The following is a 16,653-nucleotide window of genomic DNA, read 5'->3' as shown; positions in this document are numbered from 1 at the left end:
TATGTAAAATCTTGGCTGGCAAAAGGAAAGCAATAAAGATACTTATTTATTTAAAAAAAAAAAAAATCTACTCTCCTAATTTTATACCTTTACAGGAGTGCTGCTTTAATCACCAAGAACGAGTATTCCTTTCCCAGCCTGTAAAGCTCCCTGTAACTTGGTATTGGTATCTTCTAATTGGGATCAAGACTAAATCAGTAGCTCTCGAAAATCTGACTATAACTCAGATGAACTAAAGGACCTCATCAAAGCATGGTTATGCAAGGTGCTACTGCAGTCATATGCAGCTTACTAAATATTTAAGACATATAAAGATAAACACGCAGGACTGTAAATCACTACAAACCCAAATGGTTAGCAAGATCTCTGCAAATGCCTCCTGGAGAAAGATACATTATGTGCTTCATTCATTTTCTAATGAGCAGTGCTCAGGGTTTTTATTATTATTAATTGCATATAAATTACCATGATTTTTGTATCACTGGGTAAGTATTTAGCCATTCACCTCTCAGAGGAACAATGCTGAACAAAGGCAATGAATGCATGGCATATAAGAACAATGCAGAACACAGAAATTTATGCATGCGATTTAAAAGGCATGGCATTTAGACTACTAGCAAAAAAATCAAAAGTATGTCATAAATCTTTAATTGTAAGAAAAAAAAGCCCAACTAATGGTTTGCCAAGTCCTTGATATTATTGAAGCAGGAACACTGCCTACTTTGGGAGCGCAAAATCTTCTTAACTCACATATCTGCATGTATCCCCAACCTCCTCTGAAGTGTTCTGCTGCAAAATTCATTGTATCCGAGATCTGCTAATCATCATCAGGAAACTCTGTTATGCATCTTAAGGACGTACTTTAGGCTCTCAAGAGGAAAAATAAACATGTTTTATTAGCTGCTTTTGGAAAATACTGATTTGTATTTATTTAGAAACCTTTTCAAGTTGCACCACTGTTAAATTAAATATTTATGGCATGATTTTCCAAAGAGTTTAACACCTGTTAAGAGTTTAACATGCTGACTTCAACAGGAGCTCCGAGTACCCAACATTTCTGCAAACCTCAGAAGCGACAAGGTTCGGATGTGGCAAAGCAGCTCGAGTGTGGATGTTACTGCTGAGCTCTGAAATGCAATTGGGATCCTTACCGGCCCCTACTTCCCGTCGCAGCATTGCATTTCAGACAACTGAATCAGCTATATTTTTACTAGAAATACCAGAAATACGATTCATTAATACCTGTTAAATCCAAATAAAGCATAGGCTAAATGCTGTTAGTTAATCCTCAGTGTATCTTCACTCTCCTTCATTAGTGGAAAACTTATGCGCTTGGGTCATTAGACATCACCTTAAGTAGCAACTTATAGAGGAGACTAAAATCCACAGCAAGTCAAGAACCAGAAAGCAAAGCTGTTGCTATTAAGGGTGAGAAGTTGAACAAGGATGAAGCTATCTTGGTAAAATACAGAATAAAGAAGGTACAGCAGAGAAAGAAAAGATACTTGGTACATTGCAAAGACCTGTATGCCAGTGACAGCGGGGCCAGCAGCACGGTCTTCAATTTTGGCTGAGAAGCCCAAATGCCAAAGCCAAAGCTTGGCTGTCAAATGAAGTCAAAATAAGGGGTTGGGTCTAGTCATCCTTATTTTGCTTAGCTTCTGAGGGATGTGCGCTTACTAACCCTCCCAGCTTCACGTTTTCAGGAATCCCGTGTCTCCTGTTCTTGCACGAATAGATGATTTCTTGCACCTTGTGGCTGGCTGCCCTTCTGCCTTCCCTGGTCCTTTACCCGGTTGCAACACATGCCTAAATCTGAACTATGATGCAAAGACATCATCTTACGTTTCAGAATTAAAATACCTAAATTTCCTTGTGGCATTTGGCCTATACTTCTGGAAGCAAAAAACTTATGTCTTTTAGGCAGTAAATAAATAAATAACACCTAAGTAAGAAATTACTACATATAGACACAATTCAAATGATCATCCAAAATGGTTTCATAAACTGAAGATGAATAAAATAGTTGAATTTTGCAGATAGGACACATCAATCTCCTTTTATACTTTACAGCACACTACAAATCTGCCCAGCAAGTCGAATATTTTACTCATTAAAATAGTAGCTTTCATCACACTATAAAACATTTGCAAATGCAGACCAGAAAACCGACAAGCATATTTACTGTAAAGCTTTATATTTGTGTCATCAATTAACAACAAAAGTTTGGAATAAAACTAAAATAAAAGCTAATCAAAACAGCTAGCTGTCAAAACAGATGGGAACTGTATTTTTCAAATCAAGCAAAAAGCCAAAGCTTTTGAATGTTTAGTGTCGTGTCAGCTGATACAGACAACTTAGGAAGGACAGCAAATGTCAGGATTACATGAAGAAAAGGTGTCCCCAGCTGAAAGATTCACGTTTATGAATTTCCATTGATTTTTTTTTTCTTTTTTTGCTTCAGGATGATTAACTTGCACCAAAGCAGACCTCTGATACATGAACTATAAATAAGGTGTCGCCACGACACTGCAGGCAAAATAAATAAAAACAGAGCCTCGACATTATTTTAGCCTCAAACAAATGTTTCAGTCCCTACATTGTCTGGCTCAGAAAGATACATAGACAGTCTCACAGACAGAGATATAAATGAACAATTGCAGTACCTTTTTCCCACACTGTTTACAGGGCTGGCTATATTCCTACTGGCAATAGATTTTCTTCTTGACAGCTTCTTGGTGTTGGTGCTGTCATCAGTGCTGTCATCCTCTTTCTTTGGTGTGTTACTTCCTTTGCTGTTCAGGTCCCTTAGCACATTATAATTAATTTTACTTGAGATTTTCTTCTGTTCTAACATCTTTTCAATTGCCTCTCCTGCTGTGCTGGCTTGAATTGGCTCCCGCTTCTTTGCAGATTTCTTTGGCTTAATTAAAATATAAAATTAGTGATGTAGATACAAACAAAGTTTCCGTGAAGCAGAAGGGTGAGCTGCAGTTCAGCAGTCCTGGCTCAGGTGCTGCTGATGCGGGGATGCAGGCGATGTGGCCGCGCTAAGCCAGCACTCCCTCTCCTGCCACTCAACGGGACCGAGAGGTCTCTTGTCTCCGAGAGGTAAGTGTTCGCTTTTTGCCAAATGCCCACACGGTTTATTACAGATTCTTTACTTAATATTTGTAATGCTGCCAAAGAAGAAACATGGGCCATTTCTCACGCATGAAAAAAAGAGAAGGGAGTGAACTCCTGTTACAGGAACAAGGACCCTGATAGCATCACCCAGCGTGGAAATAAAGAAATTCCCCTGCTAAAATTGCCTTTAAAGTTAGAGTCAAGCTGGGTCACGACTCCCCTAAGCACTGACAACTCCATATCGAAACTGCAATGGTATTTTACATCAAGTCTGAATGCAGCGTGGGAGAGCATCTACCCAACTCCTCCTCCACACTGAAAAAGCCCAAGAATATTAGCAGCAGCTTTCTAAGTGTGGACCGGCATTAACGCCGACGGATGGGAAGCAGGAGGCTGCAGACACACAAGCACAGCGGCAATGTCACCTGCAACCGCCCTGCCCAGGCAAATGCTGCAAGCCCAAGCCCAGCGTCGCGCTGCGGAGGCTGACGCTGTGCAGAGCCAGACAAAGAGAAACGACACCGGAGAACATTTCTAGCCATGTCCCATGGCTGGGTAGGTACGGGGGGAAAAAAAAAAAACAAAAAAAAAACAACCTCTGTTTCTCATTTGACATTTTCCTTTTCAAAGGAAGGTTTTAACACCAAGCTCTGCAGGAGATTTATTTTTTAATGGATAATAGCCCCTCTGTTTACCTACATGGGTCAAGTGCTACCTTGAAATTGGAAAGCACTATATTAATCAAGTTCTATTCGAGCTGTCAGAAACGATACAGAGTTAGAGAAAAACTCCTGTGTTGCCCGAACAAAAAAGCGGGTGTTTGGGCTACTTGGCCGTGCAAATGAGTTACACAATTTTGAAAATTGCTGGTAGACTGCCACGTCTGCGTAAGTGCAGGATGAACGAGAAACTCTGAAGCATAAAACAGTATTTCATTGTCTGGTTTTGTTTTTATTGTTGAAATACCTAGGGGAAGTAGGAAACTCTGTCTTTTGCATTAGTCGGAAAAAAAGATAGAGGATATACGCACTAAAAACTAACATGGATTTTAGTTGCGTGTGGAAGATTTGACTTGTCACTTGCTCAATTACACAAAATACTAATGCCATAAATCGTGAATATATGGCCAATTAGGCTGCTTTAAACTGCTAAACGTGGAGACAGGACATGCCATTTGTTAACATAACTGTCGCATTCTTTATGAAAGGTAGAACAAAATATTCCTTCAAGTGACTGTAACAAGGATCTATTCAGTTCTTCATAAAGAAATCATTATTGTAAGAATAAAGAAAGCTACTGAAGTTATGGCAAGTACAAACAAATTCCCCATGCACACGTTAAAAAAAAAAAAAGGGCATGTCTTAAGACCTGTATTTAAATAAGCAAGCAATTAGGACAGCAATTATAAATGCAAAGAGCTAGCTCTGACTTTGCCATGCACAGAATTTTCTCATAATAGTAATTTAAAATAAAAGTTTGGGCAAGAAAGTGTTTTACTCACCACCTGAAAAATTACAGCCTTGTAATTCAATAACAGGTAGAGATACAACAGCTTTTGCTCGTTTAGTGATGACCTGTACCATTGTGCCCATACATCCTACATGGAGCTGATCAGCAAATGTAATGAATTTCCAGGACATTTTCAAACAGACACAATTAGCACACAGTTTAATACCTTGTGTTCCTTATAAATCCCAAGTTCTTTCTCTTTTGCTATTCTTGCTTCCTTTTCTGAAAGATGACAAAAGGGTAACCAGCATGAAGATTACACAGACTGCATATTTTAGCAACACCGGCCAAAAGGAGAATTTCAGTCCTATATACTTACCTTTTTGTTCCTTCAAGTAATCTGCATTTTCTTTCATCCACAGTTCTGCTTTTATCTGAGCTTCTGTTTCGTTAAGTATATACTAAAAGACAAAACAAGTTTATCTACTTTCAGAAATCAACTTGAAAACCATAGAGCAAAACTGAATTGAAAAACCACTGGCAAGGTCAATTCACATTCTGTTTTTAAAAATACATTAATAAAAGAAAACATGACTGAGATATGACACTCAGAGAGCATTTCTAGTAACTTCTAAAGCTGGAAAAAAACAACGACATGTTTTCAAAAAACAGTGCTTGGTTTCCAAACTATGATGGGGTGACCAAAAACCATCCAGGAGTCATTGTACGTGGTCTGTAATTAACCTAAAATGATCCTGGGTTTATGATCTTTTTCAGATGATAGAAGAGGGTATCTTGACAACATGATCGTCTGCAAGTAATTCTGTGTGTTGATGGTGGTCTGTAATTCAAAACAGCATGGGAACCATTGCCCTGTGCTACCAAAAGAGAAACATGTGTCTTCTGAGTAGGTTTCTGCAAAGGTTTAGGCACAGTTACTGAGATTATTAGTTCAATGGCCACATCTGTGTGAATGAAACCAGCTTAGATTGCTGGAGTTTTAGTCCTCTGCATTTTAGAGAGTTGGGAGTAACCACATGTAGGCTTTTTTCAGTTAACTCCACTTAGTCTCGGTAACATCATTAGTAGGTGTGGAGCTGTAAAACTCATCTAGAACTATTCAGATGGATTACAGAAATAAACAAACAGGTAGGTAGCACACAGGCTGGCAAGTTGGTAGATAGATCTCCTCTTCAACTACTTAAATGTAAAAATAAACCCAGTATTTAGCACAACTGTTCATGAAACAAAAGTTCTCTACAGCTGGTGCTATTTGGGACTAAAGAACTTCTGCAGAACAGAGAAGACAAATTGGGTCATCCTTCATGAACAAGACACTTTATTTTTAAGCAGCAGACCTAAGACTTTTAAAATGATGTTTAAGTGCAAGAAAAACAATTTGACATTTCTCCATCTTATGGGTTTAGGAATTTGAGATTTTCTCTGAAGTAAAATGTATATATAGGATTTTATGAGAAAAATAACTCCAGTCAAATGAAACTAATGCAAGGAGGAGTCCTTCCTCCAAGGGCAAACAAGGCAAGCAAACAGCTGTGCAAGTCCCGGTTTATCAGACCAATATTTTCATTCTTTCATCTGCTTCTATTAAAAGTGAGCCATAATAGTAAAACTTGCTTCCTCCTAGCTCAGTTATCCATCCTTCTTACACTTTTAGAGAGTTCATAATCTTGGGCTTACAATATTACAGTCTATTGCAATGGAAATGAACATGAGGTCATAAAAGCAGAGTTATGACCTCATCACAGAGCCTAGGAGGAGGAGAAAATGTGCTTGCTCTTCTCCCATGATTGTTTAAATTATGGACCAGCTCTATTGAAAACCTTCAGCCTCCCCGCTCCCTCCGTACCACGTCTGCTTGATTCACAAGACCCTTCCTAACGCCCAGCCTAGCAAAAACCACTTCATGGCTGAAGTCAAGCTCAGCATTTTCCTGCTCCTTCATCCATCGTCAACAACATTCTGCAGATCAGTAACTTATACACGACCTCACCTCTCTCAATGATTTTCTACCCCAAAAGGAGTTTTCAGCATTGGCATTATCTGTTCAAATTACACTTTAAACCAGCGCGGCGGCTGGAGACGGCATCAGGCTCAGAGTCAGGGGAGCCGGGCTCTGTCGCGTGTTCAAGCGTTGACCTGCTGTGTGGCCTTCAACAAGCCGTCTTTCACAGCTGGCTGGCTGTCATATTCAGGCTATACGGTAAAGGGTATCTTTCACTGCCACACAAATAATAATAAATCCAGAAAACGTTACAGAAATCTTTGAAAGAACACAAAAGCTGTACATGCTGGTTTTATGGTTTGGTTTCCATGGCAGCCTTCTATGTTGAATATATCTTAATTAAATAATGAATTTAGAGCTCCACCAAACTTTTAAAAGTCCGTCTTCAGAATAAAAGACATTCTAAAACATAATTATTCCAGCACAGTAAGAGCGAGCAGCAGCAGCAGCAGTCTCATATATGTATAACTTGGGCAAGGAACACCAAATTCACAGGCTTGCATGAACATTAGTTTTGATCTCAGATCACTGAAATCACTCAAACCTCTCTATGGATCAGAGTGAAGAGGCAGTGAGGGGAGAGGATAAACCAGATCAGAACCATTTTGTCTTTCTCAGATATCCAAATGCAGAGACACCCAGGATAAGAGGACACCTTACCCGATCTATTTCACTGTCGTCGATCCCACTCAGATCTAATTCACCATCTCCTGTATTCTCACCTACAGAAAAGAACACATTTTAATCAGGACAGTGTTTCTTCAGAATCTATCGCAATTCGAGTTCTATGGTAAAGTTAACGATCATCCTTCAGAGATTTGCATTCTTCCACGTTCATCCAGGAGGTTTAAGGCGTTGCTGAGTATTTTCAATATGGGGGCACATGCACACACAAATTCACCACACTGTATTCATTTAACATTCAGCAATCAGCACAGTCTTCTTCAGTACTAAAAATCTGTCAGACACTTCCAGTTGCCTTTTTTTTCCCCATTTTAATTTACAGCCACAAATGTTCAGCAGGAAGCTGAGGAAACCATTTTAAAAAGGTGACCCTTTTTCTTTCATCATAACATGAATTTCTCTGTCAGAGCCTATAGGTCAACAATTTATCCTTAAATTATGACTTAGAAAATATTTTCTGTTTTCAGGGAAGCAATGTGGACCAGTGAATAACACATCATGCCAACAGTCATACCACAGCTTTCTTCTTGATTCTGATCTATCATCATTTGAACCACTTACCTCATACCAGTTCTGTAAAAAGATGTATATTAGTTTTTCTATCTGTAAAATGGGAATTATTAAAATATTTCCACATTTTAAAGTAACTTTTAAAAGCTATGCAAGGGTCTAGAAAATAATGATTTTCTGTAATTACAATTTCACTGCCATTTTTCTAGTTTTGTATTTATTAAGACTTCTGAAAACAAAGTTGTTTAATATTCTATTCATTAAAAAGCGTAACAGCACAGAACTGAGTCCTAATTTGGGACTGGCACAGCACACACCAGCAAAACCTGATTTTCCACATCACATTAATGTACAGTAGTAATACACTATTAATGTAGTCCAGGTAGAGAAGGAAACAAATTATTCAACAAAGACTTATGCTGGGAAATGAAACGATCTGCTTGGTCATTTCCATTATATCTAATCAAGACTAGACAAGTGATGACCTAACCAGTTCACTTGCAGAAAAAAACAAAACAATTAAGTTTCAACAATCTGCAATAACAAATTAAAACCAAAATGGTGCAGAACAGCTTGGCACCTTCATGATTCCTGCTCCCCAGTCCTGGGGATGTGCCTCCCCACAAACCAAGACCTTTGAATGGTTTGATTCAGCAGCAGGTTATGGCTACGCAGAGCCTTGAGGAGTACTAAATGCTGAAGACAAGCAAAGGTAGGAATTACGAGCATTCCCAGAAGATGCAAACGATGCTCTGCTTGGCAGAACTCAGGACTTTAAACCAGTTGCCTGAGGTAGGTGAAATCACAGGGCCAGGAATCCAACCAAAACACCTGGTTAGGAATGAAGGCTCTGCTTCTTGAGGTGGTGCAAAGGCTCTGGCTGCTCAACTCAACGGATATTTACTGGTATTGGACACCAAGCACTTACAAATGTCTTTTCAAAATCCACCTTAACAACCAACAGAAAGTTTTAAACTTTCCATACCAAGTCATATGCGAAATGGGTTTCACCCCAAAGAAAACGTCCCGTCACAAGGAACAGCATAATCCTGTGCTTTGATTCTTCTTTCTGAGATTTTCTCATAAACATAATATCAACTTTACCAATTCAGATAATCTGATGCTAGTATGACTGAAAAGGCCTTAAGGAACATTTCTCATTGCCGTTACATTTAGAAACTAACTGTACTTTAGTCCCAGGCACCAGATTTACTTTACAACCTTTTCCCCCCCCAATACTTTAGAGGTGTAAAAGATCTTATAATAACTATATCATTGTTCAGTACACTTGCTTTTCTTCTGGTCCGATCTCTATATAGTGCAGTAAGAGCAGAACTTTCCACACCAGGGCCACCAGTTCCTCGTGCAGGCACCCCGCGACCAGGCAGGCGGGGATGCGACCCAAGGACATGGCAAAGCACGCTCTGGCTCGAGGCTGGAGAGGAAAAACGAGGTGACAAGATGCTTCCCGGTGGTTTGCCGCCTCTTTAATATAACTCACTGGATTTTTTTTAGCAAATCGTAATCATGCAAAGCGCAGAGAGGAATCGCTGTATGCCGCATCACCCACGGGAGTCCAGGGTATTCTGCAAAACAGCACTACATGTCTCTCCTGCTGGAACCGAGATATAAATTTCCAGGGAGAAAAATGCTTAAATATCCACCAAGGAAAGGAGTAAATACTGTAGTCTAGTGTCTGAGATGCCTTCCCAGGAGACTGTCCACCTGGGCCCAAGAAACGTTTCATGACACAAAATAAAATAGCTCAACAGCAGAGCGTAAAAGTGCACCCAGGCCAGAATAACCTGTCTCCTAGGTTGGAAGGAGTTTGTGCAGAAATGGGACTCGAACCGGGTCTCCCATTTTCTGGGTAAGCACTTTAACCACTGAGCTGTAGGAAAGAAGGGGGCACGGTCTCCCCCTTCTTTATGTTATCTACCTTTTGTTTCCTCAAGTTATTTTGGGGAAAAAAACCCAACTTTCAACTTGGTTTATCTGAGCAAAGAGAGGAGTCTTTGTTTTTTTTTCATATTCATTGCACCGGATAAACTAAGATATCAGCTTGGAATTAGGGACAAAGAAAAATGGAGCCAACCTCAAAAACCACTAGGAAGTTCTGAAAATTGCGGGCTAGAAAATCAAAATTTGGAAGTGGTGACAGAACTATTCTGGACTCCAGTCGCTGCTCAACTTTACATAAAATTCTGCGCATCCCAAAATTATTTGTTGCAAAAACTGCCACAGCATCTTAAGAACAATAAAAATACCCACTGAAATCAAGCTGGCACTGCTTTTATTCATCATTAAACACCTCACTCCTCCTATACCCTGCTATATTTTTGGATCAGAGGTTTAAAATTTAATATGTCATAGTACAGTAGGTGTCTGTTCCCTTATACAGCCCTAATATGCCAGACTGAAAATGATGTAATTTCAGGCACCATGAACAATTTCACATGTCATTTTAAATATAACTTGTTACTGAATTAGGTGCCAGTTTTTCTCATTGGATCAATTAGCAACGGGGACGGAAAACTCATTCTCCAACTGGTAAATTGCAGAGAAGAATCCAGAAGCAAGTTACACATAATATGCATTTCTTAGACCCCATAACGGCAGTAGAGGGAGTAATTGCAGGATATCCCTCTGCCTGCAAGTCGTCCTTTTTCCTGCCAAGGCGATAGGCATTCATTAAATGCAAGGGGTTTTCAGAAGAGAAGGTGCCTTCAAATCCCTAGTTTAACACTGTCACCGAGAAAAAAAAAATACGTGTTTTGTTACAGAATTCCAATTCAAAACAGAAGACATCCGTTTTGATCTGAAAATTTCCACGGCAATCGTTTCCAACATCAGTAGACCCTACCAGCCATAAATATCCGTCTGCTCGATGTTATACGGCTCACTCCAGGGCACAGAAAGTAAACCCCTTGCTTTTTTATATACCAGAAAGATCTTCCCAGCTGTTAAACTTTACAAAACAATTTCTAAATGATCATTTTCTCTCTTATTAATAGGGTCGAAATGAAATGTTCGACAAAATAAAAACACAGATGTAGCCAACATCTGGTCCAACCTCTTAAAAGCTTATTTAAAAGCAGTAGCATCACGTGGCACAGCTCTTGGACATCGTGGATTTCTTCTGTTAAGAAAAAAAACCACTTTACTGCAGGGCACAGGCAAAAAATAAGTTGGGCGTTAAAAACAACAAACCCACCCCCTGCCCCAATCCAGTTCTTAAACGTGAAGTACCGTCAGGAAGAGCATAGAGCAAGGCAGCGAGGAGCAGCCTACTCCATCCTCACCTAATGTCCCCGTAGCACACGGAGGAGGACGGGCACTTCTAGAGCTTCCCATCAAGGTCCCCAATCAACTACATTCATGCCACTTAAAAATCATCATTCACCCAGCCAGCTCCCCCAGTGTTTAAAAATAAAAACCCCTAAAAGTCCTTTCTTTACAGCCTTTTAACGTCTTTCCAACAGACTCTAGTAGACGCAAGGGCTACAATCAGACACTGGGGATTAGGTTTGTAAACCTGTAGGATTATTTACTGTACTTGTCATTACTAAATGCACGCTAAACCCTCTTTTAACACACCGTCTCCCCCTCTTCCTACCTCTGTGCAGCTAGTTAAATGTATACATAGTATGCTATTATGGGGATTTATTACAGAAGAATCATTCCAGCTGATATATTTTAAACTCCACATTTTTAAAAACAGCCATGTGAAGAATGTGTTTTTCTGTTTCTATTACAGGAGGCAGCACTATTTATTGCTCTGCCCAGATAAGAGGATTTCCTTACAGACAGAAATGGAGGCTGAACACTTCCCAGGAAATCCTCCGGAGCAAATATAATAGAAGGCACTTGGTGCTCTGGTCCCACGCAGCAAATAGACCCTCTGCCGCACCGTTTCGCTGCAGTCAAAGAGCTGAAAGAGTTTAAACAAAGAACCCTTCCACCTATTCAGCAGAAAACCAGACACTAAGCTCCCCCAGCATTTAAGAAATACTTCGGGGCTAGAGCACAACAAAATCTGAAAATAGTTGGGAGCTTTTTCACTACAAAAATCCTTAAGCAACAAACCAAACGACCTGAGCCCAGGGCATCAGAAATACTGGGATTGATTGTTGCTCTCCAGGGAGGGATTAAAACCAACGGGAGCCACAGAAAGCTCCCGCGGATCGTCGGAGGAACCCGACGGGACAGAAACGCTTTTGCGGCTAAATCTGATGAGCGGTGCCAGTGCCACTTTGGGAGCTGCAAGGAGCACGAAGGGAAGGCAGTAGCTTAGTGTCAAAAAAGGCACTGCACAGCCGCACCAGAATATAATTGATTAGCTGATCAGAGGGGACGAGAACCCATCTGGAGGGGAAGATAACTGATTTACCAAGGGGCGTGAAGAGAACAGTCATTAAGCGTGGGTAACCGGGAGGGGAGCGGCAGCGGCGCAGGGCAGACAAAGTGCCGTAGCAATCAGGTAGGGAAGAGAAATGGATGCGAAAATGCTGCAGCAGCAGCAGCAGCAGCAGCGCGGCACGAAGCGCGGCGTGCGAGGATCAACGGGTGTGCAAAAGAACTCGCGGCGCATCGAGGTGTGCGCAGAGTCTGCGGGGCCGTAGGAGCGGGGTCCGCTGCGAGTTTTATTACTGCGGGGCTAGGAGCCTCGGAGCAGGCTGGGAGGTTATCTTTCTTGGCTGTTTTAAGCTGTCGCCGATCTCATTGCTCTGGATAAGGCGCTGCTTTGTGCAATCCCAGCCGGCCCCACCGTGCCCCCAGCACGCACCCCACGGCTGCCAAAGGCTCTGGTTCCCCCCGTCACCTTCGGCGATGTCATCGTGCGCCGTCATAACAAAAGTATGCCACAAAAGCAAAACGTAAGGACAGAGCAAAATTAATTGCAGTTACTGACGAAATAAGGTCACGAAACGCATGACGTGGATGCTCGTATTTAAGTGAAAACGTTCTTTATTTTATTGTACATGAAGCCACCTTGAAAATTACAGTCTACTCCTTCAGAGTGCCAATTTGATGCCAGGATTTAGGTCTGACGGCGTACGGAGCACACGAGGCCACGCATACAGCATAAAGATAAATGAAGTCTGTCACTTTATTATTTCCTTCTGCCAAGGCAAGGTTAAGGGGTCCTCTCCAGCTGAAGCCAAGTTTCCAGCCCGCTAGCTCCTTCAGAGAAAGCAAACACACCGCACCACGCAGAGCGAGGCCCCTTCTTCCCAGAAACGTCTGCTCCCTCCGACGAGGGATGGCAGGAGGCATGGCTGGCCGGCGCCGGGCTGCCCGGCGGCACCAGGACACACAGCCCTGGCACCGCAAAGCGCCCACCGGCCGGCTCCTCACGCTTGGACCGCAAGGCGCGCCGAGGCAAAGCCCAACAGGGTGCAAACGAAGGGCAAAGAGGGAAAAGACTCGATCGAATGAAAACAAAGAAATTCCACCTATCCGCTACCTAGCCTACTACGGCAAGCGTGAGAAAGCGGCTGTGCAAGGGAAGCCTGTCCAAAAGCGGGGATGTACGAGCTCATTAGCTCTTCCCCATCTGCTGAAAAAAGGACCTTCTCACAGAGCAAGGAGGAACAAGGAGCAAAGAGGAACCGGCTTGCTGTCGCTGCATCGGGCTCATCCACGTCGCTGTAGGCAGAAGGAGGTTTTCCTACAAGATTTGGCCTTAACCTGGCGCAGAACTACAAACTCATCTTTATTAAGTGCCTGCATCTCTATTTCCTCACACTGAGACTCAAGCTCCGGGTGTTGCGTCTGTCCTGCAGCAGCTGACTAACATCCGACAGCCTTCCTGCGTTAGCCGCCTTCGTACGGCGGTCGCAGAACAATTATCCCATCACAAGAACAGAATTTCAAATTTGTGTGCTTAATGATATACGGGAATGAATTATGAGAAAAGCTCTTCCTACAGTCAGTCATCTCTCACAGAACTTTTATTAGATACTGAACATATTTTTTACAAATTACATTTCAATTTAAAAAAAAAAAAAAATAAAGAAAAAACCCACACCAACCCTGCTGCTTTTCTGGCAGCACATCCACACTGAAACAAATGCTATTGTTTCACCTCACAGTCCACGGAGGATCTAACCAAACCGCACCCACACATTTTATTATCCAGTTAAAGGTTATGCCACTAGTCTAACAGACATGGAAATCTGTTAACTTAAACACTAATTCATCAGAAAAACTGCTAATTACTCCATTCTTTCCAGAAATCCCCCCTGCAATATACATGTTTTTTAAAGGAGGTAGTACAAAAATAGGCCAGCAATAAACAATGCTATTCTCATTCTGAAGATTTTTCTTTAGAGGTAAGCTCGTGCTTATTGAACTACATAGCCATATAAAAAGGCCCTTAAGAAAAAATCCTTTCAACCTCCCAAAATAAATACAGCTGAAAGTTAAGCTTTTGAAGTGAAGAACATCTTGACACTGTCCTCAAAACCAGCAGCAGATGTTCCTCTTCTGGAATAACGTTCGCGTCCCCCCCAACACCTTTTGAAAATAATGGAAAAGAGCATAATTTGCGCAACCTACTTGATGCAACTCATCGTTCTTTTTTAAGCTCACAACCCTGCTGCAATGACCAAGCGCTCAGAGGACGGCTGTTCTCAACAATACGGCAAAAGCTATTTTTTGCTGATCAAACCAATAACCATCAACGATCAACTTGACAAATATTCACCTGGAAACATACTAATTAGCTACCACGAATGCCATTTTTCAGCTCCAAAGCCCAGAAACAGTACGAGCTTCCATGCACAGACACAAGTCTTCTCCAACTCGTGACTTGTGCGTCTAGCAACGCCAAGACTGATCACAGCGCGCCTGCCAAAGGTGCATCACACTCACATCCCAGCGCTCGCCCACATATTCACCCCCTCCTGCCCGAGCAGTTATGAACTTTTTTAAAAATGGAGACTATAAAGACAGATTTCCCCTACTTATTGCTCTTTTCCGTCTGATCACCAATTCCCTGCTGTATTTTCCTCCTTTGCCTTTTATGCTGTTCTTGGCATGTTTTCTCTCCTTTCCCTTCCCTCACCCTTCCTTCTTTTTGGTGCCTTCTGGCTTCTATTTTCTGCATTTTTTTTTAAATCTCTGCAGGGGTATCCAACAGTAACAGTTTATATGAAGGGAGAGGCCAGGCAGAAGAACCGACCAGCATCTTAATCAGTTACCCTCTCCAAACCCCACAAGTGCAAAGCACCGCCGTATCTCTTGCAGAGGGCGAGGGCCGTACGATGCCCTGGAGAGCCGACACCAAAGGCAGCCGGGCTCAGATCAGCCTCCAGCTCGCTTTCTCCGTGTTGCCAGACCACTATGTAAAACAGCAAGAGCGCTTTACACCCGAGCCAGCCATAAAGGGAACAGCTGGTTTAATGTTTCATTGCTGAAGCATCATTTCTGCAACTGCAGCTCGCAGGTTAAGTAGCCAGGTCTTGCTGTGGGAGCTAAATGCTCTGCTGTCCGTCCCTGCAAGCCCAGGATCCTTGCCCGGCCAGCGCTCAGCCACCCCAGCAGAAGGACATATGTTTTACTAAGAAGTAAATCTACTCCTCTAACGTGCCACACTCCCTGCACCAAATAGAACGAGACAGGGAGCTCTGCACTACTGAGAACTTGAAAGCAAATCCTAGAATTTTGCTTGGATTATTTTTAACTGTATTTTTTTTTAACCAGGAATCAATTTCCGTTCCACCAGGAAGAAATTTAAATGTATACGGCCATATATACACACACAGTTTTTAAGCTACAAAGGCACAGGAAAAATTTGAGGAGACTTGCAATACAACATTTTAAGGCTAATTTGACTGATCAGAACTCAAAAGCAAAGCTAAATTATTTTCCTAGGATATCACTGAAAAGTCACAGTTGCCTCAAATGATGGCCCAAAAATTAGGGCAATTTTCCTTTAGCAGAAGTAGAAATGGTTGAACTGTCACGAGGAAGTGCAAACCAGAGCTCAGCCTCACTCCGACACATCTTTTGCCACATCAGAGTTACCACACTTGCCTTTGCACTCCCACCCGACAACTCCCCACCTCCGGAACAGACACACTGGCCAGCGCTGGGCATCCAAAGGCCACAGACCCACATCCACATTAACCTGGCCTGTGTCAGCTCTCCCGTTAAAGCAGCAGTCTTCCTCTTGTTCCCAGCACTGTGGTCTGGACCAAAGAGCTGCCCCAGGTTAAAATTAGCCTAGCAAAGTTAACTCACCCACACGAGTGGGAAAGAGGAACAAGTTGAACTTCCCACTTATAATTTTCTTATCATCACCTTTACCTTCTCTCAGCAAAGGTGGGCTAACTCCTACCCCCTCCTTTGAGGTTCAGAGTTTGTCTATGGTAGATCCGATGACAAGCTCAGCGCCAGCCACCAGAAGCCACCCAGACTGCAGAAATGCTTCAGTAGGCAATTATTAGTATTAAGACAACATCACAATATAGCATATTAAATTATATTCTGGAGTCTTTATTTAGAGAAAAAAAATCAATTTGTCTCCTGGCCATTTACCGTGCTATCTGGGCAGGCTGAATGGTGAGAAGCTGTTTACTGAAAGAAAATTATGAGGTAAGAAATTTCTCATTTTGTTACCCAGCTTCTTCCTTCCTTCATTGCTAATGAGAAATAGCAAGCAGGGAATTACAGAGATGGAGAGAGAAAAGAGAAGGTAAAAGTTTATTATTATTATTTGTTATTACTATAGTAGAGTAACTAGCAAAAGCAGAAGCTCCCCTGCAAAAAGCAAAAGCTTTGCAAACAAAGCAGTTAGGTGGGAACCTGGCCCAAAGGAGGAAGCCTCTGCGGTGGCTGGGGGCTGGATTCACAGC

The 16,653-nt window shown here is 42.0% G+C and overlaps 1 protein-coding gene across 3 annotated transcripts in view; it reads right to left on the bottom strand.

Moving 5' to 3' along the window:
- The window catches only part of BRF1 (BRF1 general transcription factor IIIB subunit), a 174,018-nt gene that overhangs the window by 41,879 nt on the left and 115,486 nt on the right, over positions 1 to 16,653 (bottom strand). For all 3 annotated transcript variants that reach the window (XM_069783268.1, XM_069783269.1, XM_069783270.1), the window contains 4 exons: positions 7,259 to 7,320; positions 4,955 to 5,036; positions 4,802 to 4,857; positions 2,667 to 2,923 (listed from right to left, as the gene is read on the bottom strand). In XM_069783268.1, coding sequence (XP_069639369.1) covers positions 2,667 to 2,923; positions 4,802 to 4,857; positions 4,955 to 5,036; positions 7,259 to 7,320 — 457 coding nt within the window. The remainder of the gene's footprint in view (positions 1 to 2,666; positions 2,924 to 4,801; positions 4,858 to 4,954; positions 5,037 to 7,258; positions 7,321 to 16,653) is intronic.

This window comes from Haliaeetus albicilla, chromosome 5 (genome assembly GCF_947461875.1).
Source record: "Haliaeetus albicilla chromosome 5, bHalAlb1.1, whole genome shotgun sequence".
Lineage (NCBI taxonomy): Eukaryota > Metazoa > Chordata > Aves > Accipitriformes > Accipitridae > Haliaeetus > Haliaeetus albicilla.
This window is presented reverse-complemented; position numbering and strand designations above follow the sequence as displayed.